The sequence below is a fragment of the Dama dama genome, chromosome 16 (genome assembly GCF_033118175.1).
Source record: "Dama dama isolate Ldn47 chromosome 16, ASM3311817v1, whole genome shotgun sequence".
NCBI lineage: Eukaryota > Metazoa > Chordata > Mammalia > Artiodactyla > Cervidae > Dama > Dama dama.
Genome location: NC_083696.1, coordinates 6,976,019 through 7,002,924, shown reverse-complemented (window position 1 = coordinate 7,002,924; position 26,906 = coordinate 6,976,019). Strand labels below are relative to the sequence as shown.

The following is a 26,906-nucleotide window of genomic DNA, read 5'->3' as shown; positions in this document are numbered from 1 at the left end:
CACCACTTCACAGAGGAAGCAGCTGAGGTTCTCAGAGGTTGTCACTGCCCAAGGCACGTAACTTGTGTGATGGAATCAGGATTAGTACCCAGGACTAAGGCGGAGGCATTCTGTCCTACGAGACAACCACCTTAACATGTTATAAGTAATAAACAAGTGCAACACATCAGACAAAGGATGCACAATTCATTCCTTGAAGAGAAGGCATCAGACTCTAAAGACCAGGGGTAGAATGGTTCTGAGTGAAGAGAGTCCAGTGTGTGTGTGTTCTGCGTGAAGACAAAGTCCAGTCTACCCAGTGCATAGAAGGAGACATCCTGTGCCCTGCGGGGGAAGCCCGGAGGTGGGGAGATGTGTTCCGAAACCAGCAATGTCTCATTCACTCTGGGATGCGCTTATACAGTCACTCATTTGGTCATTTATTCATTAACTCTTTCAACGAACATAGATTGGGTACCTCAAAATGGAAGGCATTCTTCAAATAAGGGATACAGGGTGGAAAATACCTAGGTTTAGGAGGAAAAAGAAAAAAAAAAACATGCAGAAGAAAGCCAGAAGCTCAGTAACTGATAATAAAGGGAAAACAAACAACTTCTGCAGCAGACCCACAGAAGGTCCTATAAATAAGGAAAAATAAAGGAGAAAGGAGGACTTGTCCCAGAAGACCTGAGAGCGCGTGTCAGGTCTGGGCTTAGAACAAGGAGGTTCTTCTACGACTCTTTCTCACGTCTTTGCCTCTGCTTGGGTCCGTCTTCTCTGCAGTTCAGCTTTTAAACACTCTGCTTCTGCTGCATTTGTCTCAAAGCCTCTCCATCTTTTTGAACCTTGGTCTTTCCATCTGTCAAAAGAGTAAGTGCTTTTGTGCTTACTAGTTTGGGAGCTAGAGGGTTTTGAAGGAGAATATAGTTTTCAAATTATAGATCTGGAAATAGGACAGATATGAGTTTAATTCCTGACCGTCGTTACCTATGCGTATGATTTGGGGCAGGTTATTTAACTTCTCTGTACCTCAGTTTCCTCTTGTGTAAACCAGCATCAAAAAATTGTACGTAAATACTGTGTGATATCACTTACATGTGAAATCTAGAACCCATACAGATGAATCTATATACAGAAAAGAAACAGACTCACAGATATAGAAAACAAACTTAAGAAAGGGGAGAGGGAGGGAGGCAAGGACATATAGGAGTGTGAGGTTAACAGGTACAAACCACTATATATAAAATAAATCAGCAATAAGGATTTAGTATATAGCACAGGGAATTATGAGGCGGGAATGGCAACCCACTCAGTGTTCTTGCCTGGAGAATCCCATGGACAGAGGAGCCTGGTGGACTGCAGTCCACAGGGTCGCCAAGAGTCAGACACGACTCAAGCGACTTCACACAAGCCCACAGGGAGTTACACTCAATCTAATAACCTATATTAGAATATAATCTGAAAAGATAACTGAATCATTTTGCTGTATGCTTGAAAAAAGTACCTATGTCATATATATATGGACCTATGTCATAGTTATGGTAAATGTTAAAGGAAATGAAAATTCTGAGCACAAGGCTTGGAGCATAACGTGTGCTTAGTAGAGAGTTTTGTGTTGAGGAGGCGAGGGAAAACCGCGATGGAGCTGTTAGTGGTCCTGTGATGATGATATGGTGATGGGGCCATTGATGCTGATGGTGGGAGTGGGATGCTATGGTGAAGATGATGGTGCTGGTGTTATGGATGATGGTGGTGGTGATGGGTCATTGCAGCCGAGAAGAAGAGACAGTCTGTTCTTCCTACGTAGCAAGGCAGGAAAGAAAGCTGTCTTACAGAGCCTTCTAGTCTGAGCTTTTAGTCTGAAAGGGCTCTGACTGGCATCAAGAGGAGCAAGGCTGACCTCTGTGGGGACCCATCTGGGATCTCCCAGCACATGGTGTAAACAGCCTAGTCTTTCCTTCAGCTCCTGCTGCCTCTCCCCTTTCCCAGTCCTCCTGGCAGACAGAGGGGCCCTGTCGGGAGACAGGTGGGGCGTGCAGCCCTGAGGAATAGTGGAAAATCCAGAAGACTTGGAAACATAAATAGGCTCATGCAGATAGTATAAAAGTCCTTTTTCTGAACTCACGTCAGGTAAACCTCAACTGACAGAAACTTGTACAACCACACCGAGACACTCCCACGGATGGATTAAATTAGGGCTCAGATAAACAGGGGGTGGGGATGGGCATCGAATCCCTTGCGGAGCCTGACCCTGCTGTTTTCTACTACTTGAGTTCAGTTCAGTCGCTCAGTCATGTCCAACTCTTTGCGCTTATTTTTTCGAATGTTGAACCAGAGCCTAGATGCTCCTCCAACATCCCTGCATGTTGGCCGGGAACAGACGCTCAGACCCAGGGATGGAAGTCTTTTAACCCAGGGATGGGTTAAAACTTGCCAGATGATGAAAGCAGGTGGTCCCCTCCACTTCTGGCCCCCAGGGTTAGGAAGCAGAGGGGTGAGAAAGTACCTGAGCTGGAAGGAGGGGACTAGACTTCTCACATTTCCTTCCCTGGATCAACATGCATTTGTTTGCTGGGCTCCATCCTGAACCTCGGGGGTGGGGATGGGGGCAGGCAGAGATGTCTAAAACCAGGGCCTGCCCTCTTACCCGCAGCTGTTACTCCTGGATTAACCATTTCCACATACTTTCTCTTACTGCATCTTCACAACAAGCCTGTGACATTTTCAGGACCCATTTTGCAGATGGGAAAACCTAACCTCAGAGTGCAAATTTTAAGCCAGAAGTGCAACCATATCTGTCATGCCTCAGTGCTCAATCTTTCCCACACATCACCTTGTGTTTTGGGAGAAGGCAGACAATGTCAACAGAGGCAGGAGGGGCTAAAGAGTAGATTCCACATTGTCAGACTGTGGTTGGCGGATCCTAAGTTGGGTTGTTTGTCCAAGATCTGTAATTAATTCAGTGCACATTAAACTGGTCCTCTAAGCTAGACACTCTGCTGGGCTTTGCAAATGCTTTTCTGCTGCTCTGGAAGAAGAAGTGAAAGTATTAGTTGCTCAGCCTTGTCTGACTCTTTGCAACCATATGGACTGTAGCCCACCAGGTTCCTTTGTTCATGAAATTCTCCAGAGAATACTGGAGTGGGTAGCCATTCTCTTCTCCATAGGATCTTCCCGACCCCGGGATCAAACTTGTGTCTCCCACATTGAAGACAGATTCTTTACTGTCTGAGCCTCCAGAGGAGCCCAGGAAGACGAGTAAAGAAAACAAGTGTCCCTTGGTAAAAGCATCTCTATTTTGAGATGGATCCATTCATAAATAACATAAATATTGACTGATCATCCTCCATGTACTAGGCACCATTCTAGGCATAGAAGACCCAGGGTGAACCAGAGAAATGGGACAGAGAAGCAAGGCACCCAGTCCAACCTCAGCCAAATCCTGGAGTCACGTGATTCCACGCTCACCAGGAAACCTAATCACAGCTTTGCTCCCATATAGGTCTGCCCTCGGGGAGAGAATGGGCCGGTCACATGGATTTTCCACAGTTTGACCCTTGTGACTGTTGATTTCTTAATTAAAATTAATCAACTGGCACACTCTGCTTAGCCCTGACCGTGGATGCTTCAATGGCTTCTCCCTGATGCAGAGTTACCTGTCATGACTAAGCTAAGCATTTGCTTCCAGGTTATTTTGATTAATTTTTTTTTTAAAAATAAATCATTGTAGGACCTCCCTGGCGTCCCATGGTTAAGACTCTGTGCTTCCAATACAGGAGGCATAAATATGATCGATATTCGGAAAGCTAAGATCCCAGATACTGTATGGCATGGCTAAAAGATTAAAACTAGATAAATAGAAAAACAAATCACTCATTGTAATCTGGCATGAAAAGTAGGGCATCTATGGCAGAATAGAAAAGGGAGCTTCTGGGATTTGCTACCTTAGCCCCAGTCCTGATGCTGTTTTATTTTCCTAGTTGTGTTTCTCTTTCTTTTTTCACCTCCTTAAAAAAATTGCTGTGTTGGATTTTATGTTATGAGTCACCTTAAATCATTCCTAAAAAATACGCTTAGTTTTACATGTTGGTTTCTTCACTTAGCAGCTGTGGACCTTGGGGAATTTCTTCTCCTTGTGACACAAGATTAATGCCCACCCCCACCCCCGGCATGCTGGTGAGAAATAACTAAGGAAACGAATAAAGTAAATAGCACCATAAGTGCACTCAATACATTTGTATTATAATAATAGCTTTATTAAGGATGGCTATAAGTAAATGTATATACATATACCTTAAGTTCTGCCTGAGGGGATTGGGGAAATCATCACAAAGGAAGGTAGTCTTTTTTTTTTTTATTCTAAATTTATATACTATTTATTTATTTTATTGGAAGAGAAAGAGGAGACAGAGAATGAGTTGGTTTGATGGCATCACCGATTCAGTGGACTTGAGTCTGAGCAAATTCCAGGAGATAAAGAAGGACAGCGAAGCTTGGCATGCTGTAGTCCATGGGGTTGTGAAGGGTTAGACACGACTTAGCCACTAAACAACAACATAGTTAATTTACAATGTGTTAGTTTCCGATGTACAGCAAAGTGAATAAGTTATACATTCATCCACTTCCCAGGTGGTGCTAAAGGTAAAGAACCCTCCTGCCAATGTAAGAGACATAAGAGATGCAGGCTCTATCCCTGAGTCGGGAAGATCCCCTGGAGGAGGGCATGGCAACCCTCTCCAATATTCTTGATTGGAGAATTCCATGGACAGAGGAGCCTGGTGGGGTACAGTCCATAGGGTCGCAAAGAATCGGCCACGACTGAAGCGACTTAGCACACCCAGCACTCTTCTTTAGATACTTTCCCCATACAGGCCATTACAGAGTATTGAGGAAGGTAGTCTTGCGCAGAATCATAAAAGATAGCTAAAGATTCTCCAGGTGACAAGATGGGGAAGGGCCTGCCGTGAAAGGGAGCAGCAGGGCCAAAGTCACAGAGATAGGAGCGTGGGCGGCCTCGGGAATGGTGGTGGAGGCGGTTTAGTCGCTACGTCGTGTCCGACTCTTGCAACCCCAAATGGAGAGCTAGCCTGTATGGCGGCAGCAGGTGGAAGCAGAAAGGGTTTTCTGCCTGTCCGGGGTTCCAAACCAAAGGTGCATTCATGCATCCTCCAGCCCACCACTCTCAAATTGTAGTGCGTATCAGAATCATCTGGGAGGCTTGTTTTTAAAACACAAGAGTCCCAAGTCCTGGCTTTAGGGATTCAGACTCCCTAGACCCAAGGCAGTGCTGAAGAATCTGCCGTTTCAGCGTGATCCCGTGTGATCATGATTAGGGTGGTCCTCAGCGCCGACTTTGGGCAGCCCTGTTCCATGCCTTGCTCCATCTCCCTGCTGTAGCCACGCACTTGGACATGCATGTGCTCACATGTGTGCAAGCGCACGCATGCACGTGCACACACACACACACACACACTCTCTCTCTCTACCCTTCCTCCTTCCTCCCGCCTGATCCCCGACTCTGTCCACGGGGCAAACCCCAGCCAGGAATTTTCTGAGGTGCCTTTCCGATCACGTCCCCGTCCTGCAGGCCTGCGTCTCCTTCTCTCGTATTCCTGCCAGAGAAATACAGAATCACGACCCCTACAGTGAACACAAACATTGTTTTCATCTTGTGGCTCCAGTTCAGGCAGGTACCTGGGCAAATTCTCCATGTAAATGCCAGGGTGAGGTCAGGACTCAGAAGATCCAAGAAGGGAACAGGGGCGTCGAACGCGGTTCCGGTGAAGCGATGGCTCCCTCGCAGCCGCAAACCCATCTGAACCTCTTTCTCCCTCTCTCTGCAGAGAGTGGTCTGCACGGCTGGTCTCAAGTGGTATCCTCACCCTGCCCTGATTCACTGCGTCAAAGGTTGTGAGGTGAGTTTCTCAGAATGGTCCCACCGTGGTTGTCCCTCTTATTGTTAATCATGATAACACTTCCTGTGCCTGCTAAGTGCTTTAGATACCCCTTTAACAGACTTCTTGGGTGGGAGTCAGCAGTCCTGTCTTACAGCTCATGAAACTGATGCACAGAGATGGCAACACGCACATTCAGACACACGTCGAGTGGCTCACAGTCAGGATTCCAGACTGGGTGTTTCTGGCTCCATGGAATATTGCCTCTGAAAGGGAGACAGGGAGTGAGCGAGTCCATATGGATTTAGCAGCTGTAATATGCCAGACATTTTACCAGCATGGACTCATTTAACTTTTCAGAACCACATGAGGCAGGTTTCTTTTTTTTTTAATTTCTACTTTTTCTGACACCATTAGCTGCAGATCACGTCCTTCTGCTCCACGTCTTTGTCATTCATGTGTTTATCAACTCCAAAGGAGATAGGGACACCTTATCCCAACCACTTAGAGCTGGAGGCGGAACAGCTCCTCTGACCCTTCTGTGGAGCCATTCCCTGGAACTTGGCATTTTGGCGCTCTGTCCCTGGGTGTCAGCGATAAGCTTGGGGAGGGGCAGGGCCAGGGTACTTGGCCTGTCTCCTGTGTTCTCAAGGGGGTGCTGTCCTTGGAGGTCAGAGACATTCTGTGCACCTCTGTGCCCACCTGAGTCTTTTCAGCTGGCATCAAAAGGAACCCCCAGATCCTGTCCAAGTGGATGTCCACATCTCTGTGGTCCCCTCAGACCCCTCTCAGGAAAAGCCAGGTAGAAAGGACTAGACTGCTCTAGAAAACTTTCTATTTGATGGAATTCTTAAAATGTCACAACCAGAATGCTCTTCTAAGTGATGGGGAGACTGAGACCAAGCTAGCAGCCAGGTCTAATGTTTGATGGAATGCCAAACTGGAACGGCTCTTAATGTGATCTAGCCTCCTCGTCTGTTGGGTAGACTGGAAGAGGGCTAGAGGGGGATGGATCGGCCCAAGGTTGCATAGCATAACAGACATAGAGCTAATGCATGAACCCAGGTCTCCTGGCTTCCAGGCCTGTGAATTTTCTCCTCCACCGGCCACTCCTGCCCACAGACCACCCCCTGGCCTGTCAGGGTCACAGCGCAGCCCCCGGGTTGTATTTCTTTCTGTGTATGGGCTAGGGACCTCCTGTGGCATCTTCTTAGGGCACAGGACACTGTAGTTTTTAAGAACTCCCCTTCTCCCAAGATTCAGCAGAAATGGCAAAACCAAAGCCAAGGACCCAAGACAGTGGCATCCTGCCATCTCTCTGGATCGGTCCAGCATTTCAGAAACAGGAAGCTTGGGTTACCTGGGCATGCCTTCTGCTGAGTCGGCAGTTGGGGCGACCAGTGTGACAGCAGAATTCGATCCCTCCTTTGACTCAGCACTAAGGCCTTGGAGACCCTCACCTGCCCGGCTCTGAGCTCTGCCAAGTGATGCTTATCGCCTCTGCCCTTGCAGGCGCCCCCTTGTCTCCTTGCCTTCTAATAGCTTGTCTCTTATCTGGGCTGGAAAGTATGCTTAGAAAAGGCACAAATGCTGGGTCCAGGGAGGAGCTATCATCCTGGAATATCTACAGTAGCCGAGATTGATAAAGGGTTTGGGAACCTTGAGCCGCCTCCCCTCTGCCCCAAGCTGTGTCTAAATTAGTAACTTAATTGCTTGTCTATCAGAGCTTCACTGGGGGCCTATTCTGCGCCCAGCACTGGTCTACTGTTCCGAGAGTGCAATGGTTTTAGTCAAGTGAGAACAGTAACTATGCTCTCTTGACTCATCTAGATATCTTCTTAACCTTTCATCCATCCATCCATCCACCCTTTTACTGATCATTTTACAAGATAAACAAGCATTTAAGGAAAATGTACTTGATAAAGGTTTGCTCAAATTGCCAGCATTTTGCTAGGAAATCTAAGATATAAATATTTGGATGACATACATCCCCTGTCCGTAAGGAACTCACAGTATAGTAAAAGAGATAGTTAAAGAAGAATTCTAAACTGATACACCAAGAGCTATAAGCCAAGCAGGCACAGGAAGCTTCAGAAGCACACGGAATCTCAGGGTTATAGGGAAGGCATTTTGGAAGGGTGATGTTTGAGCTCTATCTTGAAGGATGACTTGTTTGCCGGAACACACTGTTAGTAGAAGTAGCGGCATGAGAAACACCAGAGAGAGAAGAAACCTCTAAGTTGTAGAGCTTCTCACATGTGATTCTCTCTCTATAGAAAGTGTCCCGTCTCCACCCCCTGATTAATTTCCACCATCTGATTAGCTCCTACTCATCTTATGATCTCAGCTGAAACAATCATTTCCTCAGAGACCCCTTCATGGACTTCTCTGATTAGGTCAGATCTTCCTGCTCTTAATTCTAACAGCATCAGGTACCTTTCCTCCCAAGTTCTTATCCAAGTTAAAATCAGCAATTAGATAAGTGATCCCTTGAACAAAGTCTGCCTCCTCACTACAATGTAAGGCCTAGAGGAGGAGGAGCTCTATTGGGTTGGCCAAAAAGTTCATTCAGGTTAGTCTTTAACCTTTTAGGGAAAATCCGAACAATGTTTTGGCCAACCCAATACATTGACTCATTATTACATCCCCCCCCCCAACTTTTTTTAAGTACAATGTGTGACACATAGTAGGTGTTCAACAGACAGGATTGAATAGAAGATGAATGGATAGATGGGTGGGTGGGCGGCTGGATGGATATAGCAGCAGGAAAGGGTACATAGAAGAGAGTAGCTAGTAATGAGACTAGAGATACTTTTCAGTGGCCCAATAAAAAAAGAAACACTTTTATTTTGCTTTTATTTTATTTTTCTTCCTCCTCTTCTTCTCCAGCTACTCCTTTATCAAGCCAGTTCTTTTTATTTTAGGAAAGGGACATTTGGTTTCTGTGATTAGTCCTTTCTATATGATGTGAGAAAGAACATAGGAAAGAGAGCCCGCAGACAGATCTCCTAAGGCTCAGAAAAGAGCAGAGGGCTTAGCCTTTGTGGCCGCTGCCTCTCTGCTCTAACACGAATGTGGTTACTGTGTCTGCTGCGGCAGTCACAGGCAGAATCCACCTGAGTTCACAGCCTTGCGTGTGTGCACACGCCATTGGGCGCAGCTCTCTCTGCTCTTGGCTCTGTCTTGCTGAGAGCTTTTTTAGACCCTAGTAGGGTGGTGATGAAATGGAATCAGGCCTCAAGAGTTGGTGGCACGAAGACTGTGTGAATCTGGAGCACAGACGCACGAGACAAGGATGCCACGCAGGCTGGCCTCCTTGTGAATTTGGGTCTCCCCAGAGCAAGCCCACAGAAGTCAGGGTGGGAGGGAGAGACCGCTGGGTCACAGAGGTGGTGCTGAGAGGCAGGGGTCTTAGCCAGCTGTTGACATCTTCTTTCTCATCAACAAGTCACTGAGCATCAGAGACCCCCAAGCTGAACTTTAATCAGAGAAGTTTCACTTTGATTTCCTTTCTGTATTAGAGGGTTACACAGGATTACCTCTGATGAGGGGAGGGGTATGTTCATTGCTTTGAGAAAACACTGGTCTAATCCTGCCTCTTTATTTTACCACTGGGAACCCTGAGGCCCAGAGACAATAAGCCACTTAACTGAAAATGACCGAGTAGCCAACCAGGTTAGACAGTATGCTAAGTGTTCAGGTGGGAAATGCAAGTGCTAGGGGTTGCAGAGACCCCTGCCTCTGCCCTAAACTGACTGTGGGTTCAGATCAGTAATAACTCTATCATCTTTTCTTCATCTTTCAACCATCACAGAGTTGGAGAAACACGGGGAAGAAAAGAAAGAAATCGGCATATTCTAGATATAACTTAGAAGGGTAAAGAAAAATGAGATGTCAGCTTAGATTGAAATCTCTTCTCTGCCTCTGCCAGTTTGCTCATGGCCAAGTCCCTTTCTTGCTCTGAGCCCCAAGGTCTTAATGTGTAAAGTGGGAAGAGCAATGCCTACCTCACGTGTTTTTTTTTTTTGAGAACAAGAGAGAAAACAAACATGGAAGGTGTGTGACGTCCAGTATATCTATACTCTCGTGTTAGAGGAGAACGTGCCCGCAATCACACACCAACCATTGTACCAAATTCCTATGAATTCTTACATTCAGTCTCTATAGTTCTTTGTTAGTTTACATGCAGCTTCCCAGTGTATTTGCATATATATTTATTGTGAATTATGGTTGTATATATCTACTACCAGGAAAGTAGGGGGAGGGGTTAGATTTTCTTATTTCTCCAAGTGAAAGGAGCCCTGTGCTTCAGGAGGACTAGTGCTTTTGCACACCCAGCATATAAGTGTGTGTCTCCTAGCATAACTGTGGCTGAGTGGGGAAAAAATCTTGGCTAGTTAAGAGTCTTTAAAAATGGCAGACGTGATGATTTGTCCAAAAGGGTGTAGGGATTTGAAGCCAGGTAGGCTGACTCAGAGGTTTGTGAGAAGAAGAGAGACAGCTGAATATTTAGAGAAGCCATTCGCTGCTCACTCCAGGATGCTTATCAGGCCTCCCTTCTTCCTGCCTCTCTCCTCACGTACAGCCCTTCATGGGAGACAATTACTGCGATGCCATCAACAACCGAGCCTTCTGCAACTATGATGGTGGAGATTGCTGCGCTTCTACAGTGAAGACCAAAAAGGTAGGTAGGCCAGTGCACCCCCCTCTGCAGCCGTCTCCAACTCACTGGCCCAGGATCAACCCTGGGTGTTGGACAACCCATTGTCCTGGTTGTGTCAGCATTCCCCTGAGAGTTTCATTGTGTCCTATGGCATTGTATTTTTCATTCTTTTACTCAGTGGTGGTGGTGGTTTAGACGCTGAGTCATGTCTGACTCTTGCAACCCCATGCACTGTAGCCCCTCCAGGCTCCTCTGTCCACGCGATTCTCCAGGCAAGAATACTGGAGTGGGTTTTGCCATTTCCTTCTCCATGTTACTCAGTAGTTGAGCTCATATCATGTGCTGAGCCCTGAACTAGGTGTGGAGGTTCATGGATGATCTTTGTAGATGAGGTCCCTTAACCTCAAGGCTTAGAGTCAGGTATGGAAGCTGGCAAGTTGAAGAGCGATGCTTTTTAAAGGAGAGGACAGAATTCTCTGAGGACCCAGGCAAAGGGTTGGAGAAGACTCTGTGGCGGGATCTTCATCAACGCACACCACTGAGGGATGAGAAGGGGCAGGGAGGTGGCCAGGAGAAGTGTCTGGGGCAGGAGGCTGGCATGTGAAATCCTAGAGCGCACACGTTTAGGGAGTAAGGCTAAAGCCTAGGGGAAGATGGAAGATGAGACGTTCCTGACAAGGTAAGTTGTGCTCTTTAAGCATTTAATAACGTCTTTCATTGTTCACACCTGGAAAATCAGTGGGTGTGGTCTCGGTCACCATTTTCTTCCTTAGCATATTAGGATGTCATGGAGGTGATTCAAGTATTTACGGTAAAACTGGAGCGTCCAGTTAAGATGTGGTGCACCCCCCCCCACAGAGGAGTGGCCACCTCCACTTTCCTCCTGGTGAGAGCTGGAACCAGAGTTTGGTGCCTGGGCCAAGAGTTGGGAGAGAGGTGACCAATCTGGCCCAGTGTGAGTTAAAAAGTATTCCTGTGATGAATGAGTTCATCGGGAACAGTTTCTATTTTCATGCACATCTATATTCTAAGCTGAAAAATCATTTGACCTTCTCTCTCATTTTAAAGAGGGGAAACTGTTCTTGGCGGGGGCGGTGCACACACTCATGGTCATTTCGGCTACAGAGCCCTCTGTGATGACGTGGTCTAGACTTTGCATTGCCTTAACGGGGGTTCTGAGACCCATCAAGAGGGATGATTTGTCCAAGGAAGAATAGTGAGTGATAGAGCAAGGTTCCTGGCTTCTGTCCCTGCCCCTTTGTACTTCAGCGTCCTTAAGACAAATTGTTCCTTTAAGAAAGATGCTCTGATTCTAAACGAAGGGGTAAACAGGGCAAGACCCAAGAAACACTCAAATTGGAGACCTGTTACTGCATCTCTCGGTGGGTGCCAGGCTTACTGGTTGCTTTTGCTTTGCTGTATATTGTTAGTATACTTAGTATATGGTTGTGATGTACAATAATTTATGAAACTGTTCCTCTCCAACTTTTGATTTTAACTTTTCGGTGATTTCATCTTCTCACAATGACAATGATGCTAATGAACATTTTTGCACAGACATATTCTATAACTGTAATTATTTATTTACAACTGAGTCTTGGAATTGACATGAGTAGGATATAAGATGTGAGCATTTTTTAAATATTTTAATCTTATTGGCATATATTTGGTTTTCAGAGTTTTGTTAGTTTCAGGTGCAGAGTAAAGTGATTCAGTTATACATACAGTCCTTCTTTTTTAAGATTCTTTCCTCATATAGATTATCACGGAATACTGCATAGAGTCCCCTCTGCTATACAGTACAGCCTCATTGGTCATCTGTCTTACGTATATTAGTGTGTGTGTTTACCCCAAGCTCTTGATTTATCCCTCCCATGCCATGTATCCCTTTTGGTGACATAAGTTTGTTTTTGATATCTGTAAATCTGTTCCTGTTTTATGAGTAAGTTCATTGGTATCTTTTTAAAAATTAGATTCCACATATGAGTGATATCATATTTGTCTTTCTTTGTATGACTTCACTTCTTATGGTCATCTCTAGGCCCATCCATGTTGCTGCAAATGGCATCATTTCATTATTTTTTATGGCTGAGTAATATTCCATTATATATATATATGGACCACATCTTCTTTATCCCTTCCTCTGTCAGTGGACAATTAGATGACTTCCATGTCTTGGCTACTGTAAACGATGCTACAGTGAACAGTGGGGTGGATGTTTAGTATATTCATTTTGACAATATTGATTCTTCCAATCCAGTAACATAGTGTAATCTTCCATCTGTGTCATAGCTGATTTCTTTCATCAGTGTCTTATAATTTTCAGAGTAGATGCCTTTTGTCTCCTTAGGTAGATTTATTCATAGGTATTTTATTATTTTTGGTGTGATGGTAATTGGGATTGTTTCCTTAATTTCTCTTTCTGATCTTTTGTTGTTAATATATAGGAATGAGAGAGATGCCTGTGCATTTATATCCTGTGACTTTACCACATTGATTGATTAGCTCTTGTATTTTTCTGGTGACAGCTTTAGGATTTTCTATATACATTATCAGGTCATCTGTAAACAGTGTCAGTTTCACATCTTTTTTTCCAGTTTGAATTATTTTTATTTCTTTTCTCTGATTGCCATAGCTAGGACTTTCAAAACTATGTTGAATAAAAGTGGTAACAGTGGGTTTCCTTGCCTTGTTCCTATCTTAGAGGAAATGCTTTTGGCTTTTTACCATTGAGAATGATGTTAGCTATGGGTTTGTCTTATATAGCCTTTATTATGTTGAGTCAAATTCCCTGTATTCCCACTTTCTGGAGGGCTTTTATCATAAATAGGTGTTGAATTTTGTCTGAAGCTTTGTCTGTATCTATTGAGGTGATCATATGGTTTTTATTCTTCAGTTTGTTCATGTAGTGTATCACACTGATTGATTTGCAGATATTGAAGAATCCTTGCATCCCTAGGATAAATCCTGCTTGATCATGATGTATGATCCTTTTAATGTGTGGTTGCATTTGATTTGCTAGTAGTTTTACATCTATGTTCATCAGTGATATTGACTGGTAATTTTCTTTTTTTGTGTGTGGTGTATTTTGTCTGGTTTTGGTATCAGGATTATGATGGCCTCATAAAATGAGTTTGAGAGTGTTCCCTCCTCTGCAGTTTTGGAAGATTTTCAAAATGATAAGCGTTAACTCCTCTTTAAATGTTTGATAGAGTTTGCTGTGAAGCCATCTGGTCCTGAACTTTTGTTTGCTGGAAGTTTTTTAATCTGTGTTTAAGTTTCAGTACTTGTGATTGGTCTCTTCATATTTCCTATGTCTTCCTGATTCAGTCTTGAAAGGTGGTATCCTTTAAGAATCTGTCCATTTTTTTTCCTAGGTTGTTCAATTTATTGGTGTGTAGTTGCTTCTAGTAGTCTCCGTGGTCATTTGTATGTCTATGATGTCTGCTGTAACTTCTTTTTCATTTCTAATTTTATGGATTTGAGTCCTCTCCCTTTTTTTCTTGATGAGTCTGCCTAAAGGTTTATCAATTTTGTTTATCTTCTCAAAGAATCAGCGTTATGTTTCATTGATCTTTGCTACTGTTTTCTTCATTTCTATGTCATTTATTTCTGCTCCAATCTTTATGATTTCTTTCCTTCTGCTATCTTGGAATTTTGTTTGTTCCTCTTTAGTTGTATAAAAGAGGTACAAGGTATAAGATTAGGTATAAGGCTATGTTGTTTATTGAAACTTTTCTTGTCTCCTGAGGTAGGATTGTATTGCTATAAACTTCCCTCTTAGAAATGGTTTTGCTGCGTCCCGATGGTTTTGGATTGTTATGTTTTCATTGTCATTTGTCTCTAGGTATTTTTTTTTTTCTTGATTTCTTCAATGATCCATTGGTTGTTTAGTAACATATTGTTTAGTCTCCATGTGTTTGTGTTTTTAAAGTTTTTCCCCCTAGTAATTGATGTCTAACTCCTAGCGTTGTGGTTGGAAAAGATGTTTAATTTCAATTTTCTAAAATTTACCAAGGCTTGATTTGTGGCCCAAGATGTGATCCATCCTAGAGAATGTTTCACATGCACTTGAGAAAAAAAATGTATTCTGTTGCTTTCAGATGGAATGTTCTATAAATATCAATTAAGGCCTGTGTTTTCTTCTTGATTTTCTGTCTGGATGATCTGTCCATGTATGAGAGTAGTGTATTAAAGTCACCCATTATTAATGTGTCTATTTCTCCTTTCCTGGCTGTTAGCACTTGCCTTATATATTAAGGGACTCCTATATTGGGTGCATATAAATGTATAATTGTTATATCTTCTTGGATTGATCCCTTGATCATTATGTAGAGTCCTTCCTTGTCTCTTGTACTAGTCTTTATTTTAAAGTCTGTTTTGTCTGACATGAGTGTTGCTACTCCAGCTTTCTTTCAATTTCCATTTGCATGGAATACCTTTTTCCATTCTCTCTCTTTCAGTCTGTATAGGGCCCTAAATCTGAAGTGGGTCTCTTGGACAATATATACATAGGTTTTGTTTTTATATCCATTCAGACAATTTGTGTCTTTTGGTTAGACCATTTAATCTATTTACAGTTAAGGTGATTATCAATATGAATATTCTTATTGCCATTTTGTTAATTGTTTTGGGTATTTTTGAAGGTCTTTTTTCCTCTTCTCCTGTGATTTGATGCCTATCTTTAGTAATGTGTTTGGATTGCTTTTTCTTTATTGTGTGTATCTGCTGTAGATTTTTGGTTTGTGGCTCCCGTTAGATTTTGATATAGCAGTCTATATATGTACCAGATTGTTTTCAGTTGCTGATCTCTCAAACACATTTCTAATATCCTGTACCTGTACTCTCTTCTTCTCATGATCGCTGGTTTTTATATATATTTGTGTGTGGATGATTTCCTAACTTTATGTTTGCATTTACTGGTGAGTTCCCTGTTTGTAATTTTCTTGATTCTTGTTGTGGTCTTTTCTTTCCTACCTAGAGAAGTTCCTTTAGGATTTGTGGTACTGAATTCTCTTAGCTTTTGCTTGTCTGCAGAACTTTTGATTTCTCTGTTGAATCTGAATGAGGGCCTTACTGGGCAGAGTAGTCTTGATTGTAGTGTATGTGAAACCTTGTGTGTCCTGCAAGAGTGAAATCTTTCATTTCCCCCAGTCCCAAGGAGCTCCCACACTCGAGCCAAATGCTTTGGGGTTTCTTCTTCCTGATGCCTTGCCCTCAGGCTGGGGAGACTGATGCAGGGCTCAGGACACTCAGTCTTGCAGGAGAACCTCTGCAATATAGTTCTTTTCCAGTTTGTAGGTCACCTGCCCAGCAGCTATGGGATTTGATCAGGTCAGGGAAGTAAGTGCCCTTCCTCTTGCTCTTACGGTGGCTGCTTCTTAGACTGTAAAATCTCTGTTTCGGTAGGCTCCAGTCTTTTCTATTGCTGGTTGTCAGCAGTTAGCTGTGATATTGGTGTTTTCCCGAGAGGACCTGAGCTCAGCTCCTTCCACTCTGCCGTCTTTTCTGGGATCGAGGGACTGTCTATAGTTCGGATGCTTGCTGCCCCTTTCCTTAGCAGGTACTGGCCGTTGTCCCCTTGCTGTGGGGTTTGCGACAGCGGCCCCTGGCAGGCTCCTGAACAGCAGGTTTGGGTCTCGTCGCCTCGGCCTCTGCCCGCCTCTGAGGCCCACGGTGGCGGCAGGACGGATGCCTGCTCACAGAGCTCCTGTGGGTGGCGTGCTGGTGCCCGGGAGCCCACGCGGGGAAAGCAGCCCTGCTGGTGGTCCCGCCCCCTCGTCACACACCCCCTAGTAACAGCGCCCTGACACGGGTGGGCCCAGGCTGCTTCCAGGTACACCCTTGGTTGCCACAGCCTAGACTTCTCAGGCTCTTCTGCGCAGCCAACCGCGTTCTTCTCCCTGGGTCCGCCCCCGGAAGCCTCGTCTTCTGCACCCAGCTCCCCCCGCACGGACAGAGGAATGTCTCGGCCTGGGGGCCAGCGAGGTGCTGTGTCTCCTCCGAAGCTTCTCTTCCATCCAGTCTGACCTTCCCACTGGTGAGGAGACGCCCCTGGGTGCAGGAACCTTCCCTCCTCCAGAGCTCCCTCCCTGGGGTGCAGGCCCCGTTCAGATTCCTTCCTTTTCTTTCTCCTTCTGTCTTACCTGGTTACAAGGCGGTTTTCCTGTCTCTTTGGAAGTCTGAGGTCCTGTCGGCATTCAGCAGCTGTTGCGTGTGAATCGTTCTCCTTGTAGATGTATTTGCAGTGTTTGGTGGGAGAAGGTGAGCTCCATGTCCTACTCATCCTCCATTTCAATCCCCCCTCCAGGTGTGAGTATTTTGAAGGCTCTCCATTCCTGATGCCAAATGAATACACTGTGTCTCTTTTACTCCCTTGGAGTCAGCCACTTTGGCAGTGAATAGACAATGAAGCTTGTGTAGAATTATGACATGTTATTCATCTGACACCATCAGCTAGAGAAACAGCAGCTCTGATTGAAAGAATTTTCCTAACAACTATAACTTGGGTACTAAAATATTAAAATATAAAACTCACACATTAAAATATAAAAACTAATTTTATTGGGAAACTTTCTTAAACAGATTGTTATTTCTAGAATGCATGGTAGGGACATGCAGTCGTAATTCAGGCTCAGGTGCGGATTCCAGGTTATTACAGTCACTTGAATATATAGATATATATCTCAAGTGGTCCTTTTGGCTCGCTCTTCCTATCCTAGGTTCAGCTGCAGCAGTTTCAGGCTCCAGGGCTCAGAGATGAGTGTTATCTCTTGACTCAAGGACCCAGAGTCTGTTCTCTTGCTAGTTCTGAATATGTTTCCTCGTCCTTTTTCCCCCCTTTTCTATCTACATTATGAATGTAATTTTAGCTTTTTGTGTTAAAAGACTACCTTCTTCCATGTTTTTACTATCTTCCTGTTGGCCACGGCTATGGAATGTAGGTGAGCACGCTTCCTCCCTGAAAGGAGATGTGTGTTCGTGGAGCAGCTCTATGGGCTGGCCACAGGGCAGAGTCCAGTGCCATCCCTGCCCTTGTGGAGCTCGTGGTCTGTCGGGGGGGCCAGATTATGAGCAGTCAGGTATGTTTCTGCTGTTAGTCACTCAGGTGCATCTGACTTTTCTGCAACTCCATGGACTGTATTCCGCTAGGCTCCTCTATCCATGGGGTTTCTCCAGGCAAGAATACTGGAGTGGGTTGCCGTTTCCTTCTCCAGGGGATCATCTGGAACCCAGGGATCAAACCCACATCTCCCACTTGGGAGGTGGATTCTTTACTGCTGAGCCGCCAGGAAAGCCCCACTGAGGTACAGAGCTATGTATTTAGTGACCTTTGAAGAAGAGACAGTGAAGGGAAGGTGGGGGCTCATTTGGAGAACAGTGTGAAGGTCAGAGAAAGCGTTCCCGAGGAAGAGAGATTTACACTGAGACATGAAGAGTAAGCAGGAACTTTCCTGGTGCAGGTGCATGGTGGTTGGGAGGAGAATGGGGAGAGCTGTGGGAAGTCTGTGTGACCTTCACCTGTGGATTAGAGCGCCTGATGGCCTCTGTCATAGTGAGGGTGGCTTTACCGTAGTTATTGCATGCTCAGAAGTGTCTGGACATCTCTTCAGATGCGAGACTCCTGAAGTCTGACTTCTGGAGAACAAAGGTGATGCAAATTAAAGTCATACTCCTACAGTTTAAATTCCCCAATCTAACTTCTACATAAACTCCAACTTCTTGAAACCCTCTCCTCTCTCATCTCCAGCCAACTGTCCTTGCAGTGGCTGCTTTTTAGAGACAGAAGATGATAAGACAGGACGCCTGTTAGTGAACTGCCGCACGTCAGACACGCATCCTCCCTTACCGTCCCAACCCCGGCAGGGCACTGGGAACCAGTTTGGGCTTGTGTGTTAGTCACTCAATTAAGTCTGACTTTGCAACCCCATGGGCTGTAGCCCGTAGCTCACTAGGCTCCTCAGTCTGTAGAATTCTCCAGGCAAGAATACTGGAGTGGGTAACCATTCCCTTCTCCAGGGGATCTTCCCAGCCCAGGGATCGAACCCGGGCCTCTGCATTGCAGGCAGATTCTTTACCAGCTGAGCCAGCAGGGAAGCCCTTAAGTTCGGGCTTAGCGAGTACTTACAAGACTTGCTTGAGTTTACTGGCTGCAAGCGCCACGGGCCAGAGTCGAACCCAGTTCCTTCTAAGTCCCAAGCCCGGCTTGTTCTGCTGCAGGGGCTGCGCCGCAGAAGAGGGAGGCGGGGGCGGCGGCTAGCAGAACCTGTCCTCAGCGCACCTGGGCGTGACCCTACCTGGTCCAGCTGGAGACATTTCGCTGTGGACCCAGAATGCCAGGGAGCCTTGGGTCTGGGACCCCTTCCCGCTCACTTTGACAAGGCAAAAAGCAGCTTTCCCCAGGGTGGGGAATAGCGGAGACTCCCAGCCCTGCCAGTCATCCTTGACTGCCCAGACAGGAGTTTCCCCTGAGCACAAAAACGTCCTGCCTTTCTGTCTGCAGCTTCCACAGCAGGAAGCCTCTCGGGGCAGGAGAGGGGCCAGAGGCTGGCCAGATGCCCCCATACCACTCCCATCTCTCACCTGCTGGCCTAGTTCACCCCCGCCTGTACTCATGGCCCCGGTTCCACCTCATGGCAAGTCCCCTGCCCCTAAACTCCCAGCCTGGTGCTCAGAATCTCATTGACAGCGTAGACAGACTCCCTGCACTTTCCAAAGTGACCGTAATCGAGCGCTTACCATGTGCTTGGCCATGGGTTAGCATATCTGTGCATATTATTCCGTTTAGACTCCAGAACCGTCCAACAAGGCCCACATCTGAGACCCAGAGAGGTGGAATCACTTATACAAGGTGGTGGACCTCTGTGTAGGATTTAGGATTTCCTGACACCAAGCAAATGACAGATAGTAGCTACTGTGTTTCGAGAGCTTACTGTCTACCAAGCACAGTGCCACCTTTTCTTCCGCGTGTCATTTTATTTCATCAGCACAGCGGCCCCGCTGTAGGCACGGTCCTTTTCATCCTCACCGTACAGATGGTACAACTGAGGCTTAGACAGGTTGAGGTCACACAGCTGGTAAGTGGTGGAGCTGAGACACAAAGGCTGTGATTCCAAGTCATGCAGCCCCTGTCTCTGACCCTTGTTCTGAACGTCTGCTTGCTCTGGGCTCGCACCGTGCCCTTCCTGGGGTCCCTTTCCTGTTGCATCCTGGTCCTCCTGGACTGGGGTCCTGGAACTCCAGCCCCCGGGGGAAGCACTCCATGCCTTCTCCTGCTCTTCCTTCCTCCTACTCTCCACCTAAAACCTCTTTCTGGTCCCTGGAGCTGGGGCCTCTCCGTCACTTCAGCCAGAAGGATGTCTGTCTGCTCCCTCTAGCGTCCCCCCTCGCTTGTCTGTATAGACCCAGCTGTTCCCCTCATCTGCCTTGTGGGGTGACCTGGGCCCTGCTGGAAGACGAGACAGGATGAGTGCGGGACTGTCAAAGGAAACTCCACCTGCCAGGCGTGCCCAGCCTCCTACCCAGGCACCTGTGTGCACTGCGAGGTCGATATTTTCTTATTGGAGCCACGAGGAGTCTAGAATACAGAGCAGATCTCCAGGGTGGTTGCTTCAACAGCTTTGCCCCACACCAACGACAAACAGCCATTATTTCTAATTGGACTCATTCTAGGTACGCATGTGTAGCAGGGTATAAGGGAGGAAGGAGAAATTACCTTCAAGTGCTTGACATACCACTGTTTTCCAAGGCGTGGTGGGCTGGAATGGTGGTGATGGTCATGTTTTGGTTGGCTGCTAAGAGACTGATTCTGGAAGATGTCTGGGGAGCTGCGGTGTGGTCCCAACTCTACCAGCTCAGCTCTGCAGCCATGGCCAGGCCGGGCTTGCCTTGAGTTTTTATCTCCTGATGTTTGGATTAGATTCATGGCTAAGGACTCTCCATGTGGCTTCCTGAGTGAGGTGGTCCTTGAGCAGGAACTTGAAGGTTAATCAGGGTCAGGGGGCCAGGGGAGAGTAAAAAAATTGGTCCCAGGAGCGTGTCTCAGCACAGGATGACATGCCCAACTGATGGCATGAAGCGTAGGGTTGCCACCTGTATTTGCTCAAATCTAAGTGAAAAGCTGCTTGCTTGAGGAAGGTCATGAAACCCCAGTGGAACTCATTGGTCTAAGGAGGCTAGTGATTCTGTAAGATAGGGGAAGACAGTCAGAAGCTTTAGATGGGAAGCAGTCGTCTCAGCTTAGCAACCTGAGTGGTCCTCTGAAAAGGAGTCAGGCTGGCATCGCATCTCTGTGCACGGCCCTCTGTACCTCTCCACTTCCCCAAGTGAACACTGGTCCTCCCAACAGCCTGCCAGGCCCTGGGTGCTCTGCCCACATCAGACCTCACCCCCCGCCCCCCATCGGTGCTGTCCTCCACTTCACTCCAGCCCTCTGGACTCCTTGCCACCCTGCACACAGGTCAGGCAACCTCCTACCTTCCAGCCTTCACCACGAGCTGTTCTTTTGGCCAAGAACATTCTTCTCCATTCATCCTCATGACTCACTCCAGGTCTCTTGCCCAAGTGCTGTGTGCTCAACGTGCCCCACCCTGACCACCCACCTTCCATCACCTCTGGCCCTTCTGCACCTGTTGACCTTGGCGTCCATGTCTTCCTTCCTTCCTTCCATAGCATGCATCACTTTGGCACATATTGTAAGAATGTATGTATTATTCGTTGCCTGGCTATCTCTATACCTCTTGCTGTTGGAAGGAAAATTTCATGAGAGTGAGAAGGTGCATTTATTTTAGTCACTGTTCTATCCCAAGTTCCCATGTCCCCTCCTGCTGAGACCCTGCTATGTGATAGATACTGCTAGGCCATGAGCAGGTGGGCCAGGCCCAGCCGTGTGGTCATGGGGACCCGTGGGCAGGCGCTGAGAGTCCAGGAAATGCTAATGGAGACACAACAACTAAGGCGAATCACCAGAGCTTCTCAGAGAAGACAACGTTAGAGGTGAGACGGGGAAGTCGCAGCAGGTCTTACCCAGGTGAAAGTAGTGAGGGGAAGGCCAGGGAGAAAGATGAGAGAGAAGCGTGTTCCTGGCAGAGGGCAGAGTCTGTGCAAAGCCCAGAACAAGGGAACACAGTCAGGAAACTCTGATTCCCTGAAAATGGCTGGAGCACAGTGCAAGAGATGAAGGCGTGAGAGGTGAACCTGCAGGCATGAGCAAGGCTTCTGTAAGCCACCCTGGGGAATCTGAACTTTCTCTAGGGGGCAATGGGAGTAGTCAATGATTTTAAACACTGAACCAGCCGAGAGAATCCTAGAAGGCTTCCTGGAAGAGGGAACACATGTGCTCAACTAGGAAGATGAGTAAGGCACAGCAGGCAAATGACTAAGCCAAATAGACTAATTCTTCCCCCCACTGGTTTCTGGAGTGTTAGGATTTCCCTCACCTGGGGTGTAACTTTGACTTTTTTTTTTTTCCTGTGGGTGAATTCAACACTCATTTCAACTCGATCCTATGAAAAGAAGCAGGCCTTTCTATCCCCTGGAATGACGATCATCTCAGCCACCACCAATGCCATTACCACATCACCACCACTGTCAACGCCATCCTTCACTGAGCACGAATTCTACACCAGGCCTTATGCCAGTGCTGTCCTTGATTTTATACTTTATCCAAAATACTTCTCCGTGGCAGGACTGTTACTTCCTCTTATAGATAGGCAAACTGAATCCCCCGCCCCGCAAAGAAGTCACTTGCCTGCTAGCGTTTCACCAGCACACACCGCTACACCGCTAACAACACAAGGAATCAAACCCACGTCCCCTTGTCTAACCTGGTGCATTCCTCCACGTGACCCACGCTTTCTGTTTTCTCCTCCACTTACCCGCGTCTAAACAAGCTTTGGCATGCCCTGACTGCTGCATGCCCCGTGCCAGGCACAGATCTGCACAGTCCCAAGGGAGCCACAGAGGAGCCCCCAGCATCAGGCCTTGGTCTGCTTGAGGTCACTAAGTCTCTCCATCAACACTCCGGCGACCCAGAGACTCACGGTGGTGAAGCAAGTTGCCCAGGGCCCCGCCATGGGCGGGTGGACAGTCAGGCTCTCTGACCTTCCCTGCAGCATGCCTCCTGCTCCCCCACACCGCCCACCCTCTGCTGTGACCTCCCTGTTGAGTGAGTCAGAAGCCAGCCTCAGACAGCCCTTCCGCCAGGGCCCCGTGGCATTGGCCAGGCTGCATTCCTGAGCCGCTCACACACACACGCGGGTGGAGGTGTTACCCTGGGCAGCTCACCCACGGGCTGAAACCCCTGTGCTGAGCCTAGAGGGAAAAGCGAGAACCCTGGCCTTCCATCACCGACCTGGGCTTGTTGACAGAATCCCAGAGTGGGTGGCCAAGCCGTTTATGGGACAGACTAGCTGCACGGTGCTGGGAATCCCAAATGTAAACTGGCCGCCGAGGCCTTGATGCCGTGGGTGGTAGGTTTGCTTGGGAGGCCATCCTGGGGAGAAGGTGGAAAGCTGCTCGGGGAATCCGGGCATCTGGGAATCGGGCTTGGAGCCAGCTTTATTGGGATGGGACTCCTCTCTCCAGACCTCAGCTTCTTCCTCTGTGAGAGGGGACCCTGCCTCCTACCCTACCTGCCTCTTGGGGGGAATGGTGCCGGGGAGCGGTTACAAATGGGGGCGTGGGTCCAAGGCACCCTGCCAGACAAGTGATTCACCTTTTCACATCTTCATTTCCTCTAAGATGTAAAACAAGGATTGTGAGAAGAGCTACTGGGAAGGGTGAGTAACGGGGCACCCGGCACATAATAATAGGTAGAAGGCGAGTGACTATTAAACAGACCCCACAGCTCTCAGCCAGGATGGGGGATGGAGAGCTGCCTTCCCCTTCTTGTTCTGGCTTGCCGACAGCTCTCGGTGTCCAGGGTGGGGGCTTAAAATCCTGCAGCATCTACCCGGTTGACAGGCCGTGAGGTCCAGGGCAGGTTTGAGACAGGCTGAGGCCTCTATTTTACCATCTGTAAGCTGGGTAGCTAAAGGACAGCAGCCTCTCGAGACTGGGTGGAGCCACGTGGGAATCATCCTGCCCACGGACGGCCTCAGGCAGTACCTACGTGTGTGTGCACGCGGCCGTGGACCAGACCTGGGCGTGTCTCTTCCAGCTCAGACCTGGGGAACCTGGGGGAGCAGGTGGGGTTGGCGAGCTCCACCTTCCCTCACGAGTTGTAGATGCCCGGTCAGTAAGGACGCCTGTGGGCAGAGGAGACCCCCCAAGGCAGGCTCTGAACGGGCAGGTCACGGAGAGACAAGAAGAAGGGCGAGATACCGGGCTTGTCCTCCGCACCGGGACCTCCGCAGGCTGGTGTGCTGGCGGCATTGCTTCACTGGTCCTCACCAGACCCCTTGTCTAACCGATGGGGAGTCCAGCTCCACGGTTACCAAGGACCTGCTGAAGGTCGAGTGGGGTGCTCCCAGGCCCCTAGCAAGGGCTCCATCAATGCACCTGCGTTTACAAGCATGGAAGGGCACAAGGAGCATCCCTGATCGTCCCCCTGAGACCAAACCTTCTAGACTTCATTGTGTTCTGACTAAGGTCCGTTCCCTGCGGATACAGACTCATGTCTTTAGGGGAACGCTGAAACTCCCTGGGCCGGGCCAGGAGGAAAGCGTGTGCTCACGCCACGTCCCACACAGCCAGGGTGCCCACACGGGCCTGCGAAGCTCCCTGGCATCACAGGGTCCTGCTGGCTGATAACCCTGGAGAAGCTCCTGGGACTGGGGTGGCAGAAAGGGGGACGTGCAAGACATAAGCTGTGGAGAAGGGCAGCGTTTCCTGGTCTTTTCTGCCCAGGGCCTCTCCTTCCACCTTTCTCGGGCTGAGAAGGAGTCTCAAACAGAAGGGAAGGTAGAGAGCATTAAAATCAACTCGGTGTACAGATAAGGACCCTGAAGCCAGAGAAGGGAGGTGACTTGTACGAAGTTACGTAGCACAGGAATGCAAGAGCAGAGGCTCGCTGACCGGTGCTGTCCCTGGGTATTTGTGCTTTCCTATGTCCCTCCATTCATGGGTCCCTTGAATGCCTGCCACGTGGTAGATGAAGAGGCCAGCCACAGACACGAGGACTTCCCTGGTCGCCCGGTGGCTCAGACTGCACGCTGTCAATGCAGGGGGCCCGGCTACTATCCCCGGTCAGGGAACTAGATCCCACGTGTCACCACTAAACAATCTCACATACCACAGCTAAGACCCAGCACGGCCAGATAATACATATTTAAAAACAGCAACCACACAGCCATAGCCCCTGCCCAGATGGCACAGGCATACAGGCGCAAACGTGATTCGGTCCAAGAATGGGGCAGGGATAGAAGGCTAGGGAACGGGAGGAGTGTGATGGCCCCGTCTTTGGTCAGACTAAGGAGGCAGGAGGCAGTGCTTGCGGTAAGGCCTGGCGGATGAAGACGAGCTGGCCAGGGAACAGCAGGAGCGGGGAGGAACAGGAACAGCTGAAGACTCAAACGCAGGAAAACACCTGGCGTCTTTGAGGAAACAGGAAACAAACAAGCCGCAGAGAGCGAGGGGATGAAGGGAACCAGATGAGGTCTAAGAAGGGTGTGGAGATCAGGCAAGGCCTTGAACTCTCTCTGAGGACTTTGTGTCTTATCCCAAGAGACAGAATCTGTTGCACGTTTGCCTGGGCGAGGTACAACAGGAAGCAGGAGAGAGGAACCATATGTGAGGCTGTCCCGAAAGAACCGTGGAGCCCAGTGGGGAGAGTGACAGAGGGAGCCCACGGTGCGGGAGACAGGAGCGGTCACTGGGCATCCTAACGTTAGAACGAGGGCAAGGGCAAGAGGACGGGACGGCTCCGGGGGAAACAGAGGCCGCTCAGGCCTGGAGGAGGAAGGCAGGAAGGGTGTCGTACAGGCAGGCAGTACGAGCCTGCGGGAGGCCGACTCAGCATTGGGCGACCCCAGTGTCAGACCACGTGCTGGGAGGGTTTGCATCTTTCCCAACCACCTGCATACGAACCGTCAAGGTGCAAACTTGCAAAGATGGGAACGTGCGTCTGGTTCCAGCGAGGAACCGGAACCTGTGCCATCAACCTCGGGCGTGAGTGAGATTGCCCTCCTCAACCGTCTCTGATCACTGATGGACCTTCAGTGCTCCCTCCAGGCAGTGACTCTTCTTGCCTGTTCACGCCATGCCAGCCCTGTATTTCAGTCATTGTACGATGATGCCTTTCAAGGTTCTGTACTGTAGGGTTAAAAATGTTTTCATTTTGTGTTTGTTTTTTATGTATTATTTGTGCAAAAAGTATTATAAACCTATTACACGCAGTACTATATAGCCGACTGTGTTAATTGGGTACCTAGGCTAATTTTGTTGGACTTAGGGTCACATTGGACTTAACAAACGTGCTCTGAGAATGGAACTCATTCGTATGGAGAGGACTTACTGTAATTTTTTTTTTTTTTATCACCGTTTTCTAGATGCACAAATTCAAGGTGATGGCAGCGAAGGGGTTTTTTCCCACACTTGTTCAGCGAGTATGAGGCAATAGAGGATACTAATCCAGGCCTCTCTGCTCACAGGGTCTCCCCACTGGACCTCAGCTGTTAGATCTGGATGTGGCTCTGCCCTCAGTCTCCCCACTTTGGAGGATTTTCTCTAGGTCTCTTTCGAGTCTAACGTTCTCTGCTTCTCGGGGCAGTGAAGAAGTTGCAGAAGAACACTCTAGATGGGAACGGCATGGTCCCTGCATACGCATGGAGGCTGGGGAGTGTCCTGGAATCAGGCATAGTGAGCAGCTGAAAGCAGCAAGGCAGCCTCTGCATGGAAGTGGTAGATGTGGGATGCTCACCAGGGCATCCCACACCTGTGAGCTGGAACTGAAAAGAGAAGCTAGGTGTTGCAGCAGCCCTGCTGCAGTGAGTCAGAGAGAGGGCAAGGTGAACACACCCGCATTCATATTCTACAGCTTAGACGCTGGGGGCACAGGAGTGAGCAAGGCTGACACAGTCCCCACCTTGCTTACCAAGGAGGAGGCACGCCGGGCGTGTGGCAGGCATTGCTTGCTGTGCTCACTTTATCAGCTAATTCATTACCCCTCGTCACCACCGCTGGAGGGGAACGCGTTCGCCTCTCCCCCTCTAGGAGGGATCACTGAGGCTCAGAGAAATTGTTACCTGTTCAGGGTCACACGTTAGTTAGGTGAGAGAGCTGGGCCTTCTACATCAATCCTCCTGTTCATTCCTACACTTTTAAATTCCTGAGAAGTTGCAGGCTGGGGAGGCAAAGAGGGAAGAAAGAAAGGCACAGAGCGGGGAGAAAAAGTGTTCAGGAGAATGAGCCCACAGCCAGAGGGACAAAGA

At 48.0% G+C, this 26,906-nt stretch overlaps 1 protein-coding gene across 1 annotated transcript in view; it reads left to right on the top strand.

Annotated features, from left to right (window-relative positions):
- Window positions 1-26,906, top strand: part of PAPPA (pappalysin 1) — a 258,399-nt gene that overhangs the window by 223,797 nt on the left and 7,696 nt on the right. Inside the window, exons 20-21 of the mRNA XM_061163313.1 lie at window positions 5,823-5,894; window positions 10,459-10,557. Coding sequence (XP_061019296.1) covers window positions 5,823-5,894; window positions 10,459-10,557 — 171 coding nt within the window. The remainder of the gene's footprint in view (window positions 1-5,822; window positions 5,895-10,458; window positions 10,558-26,906) is intronic.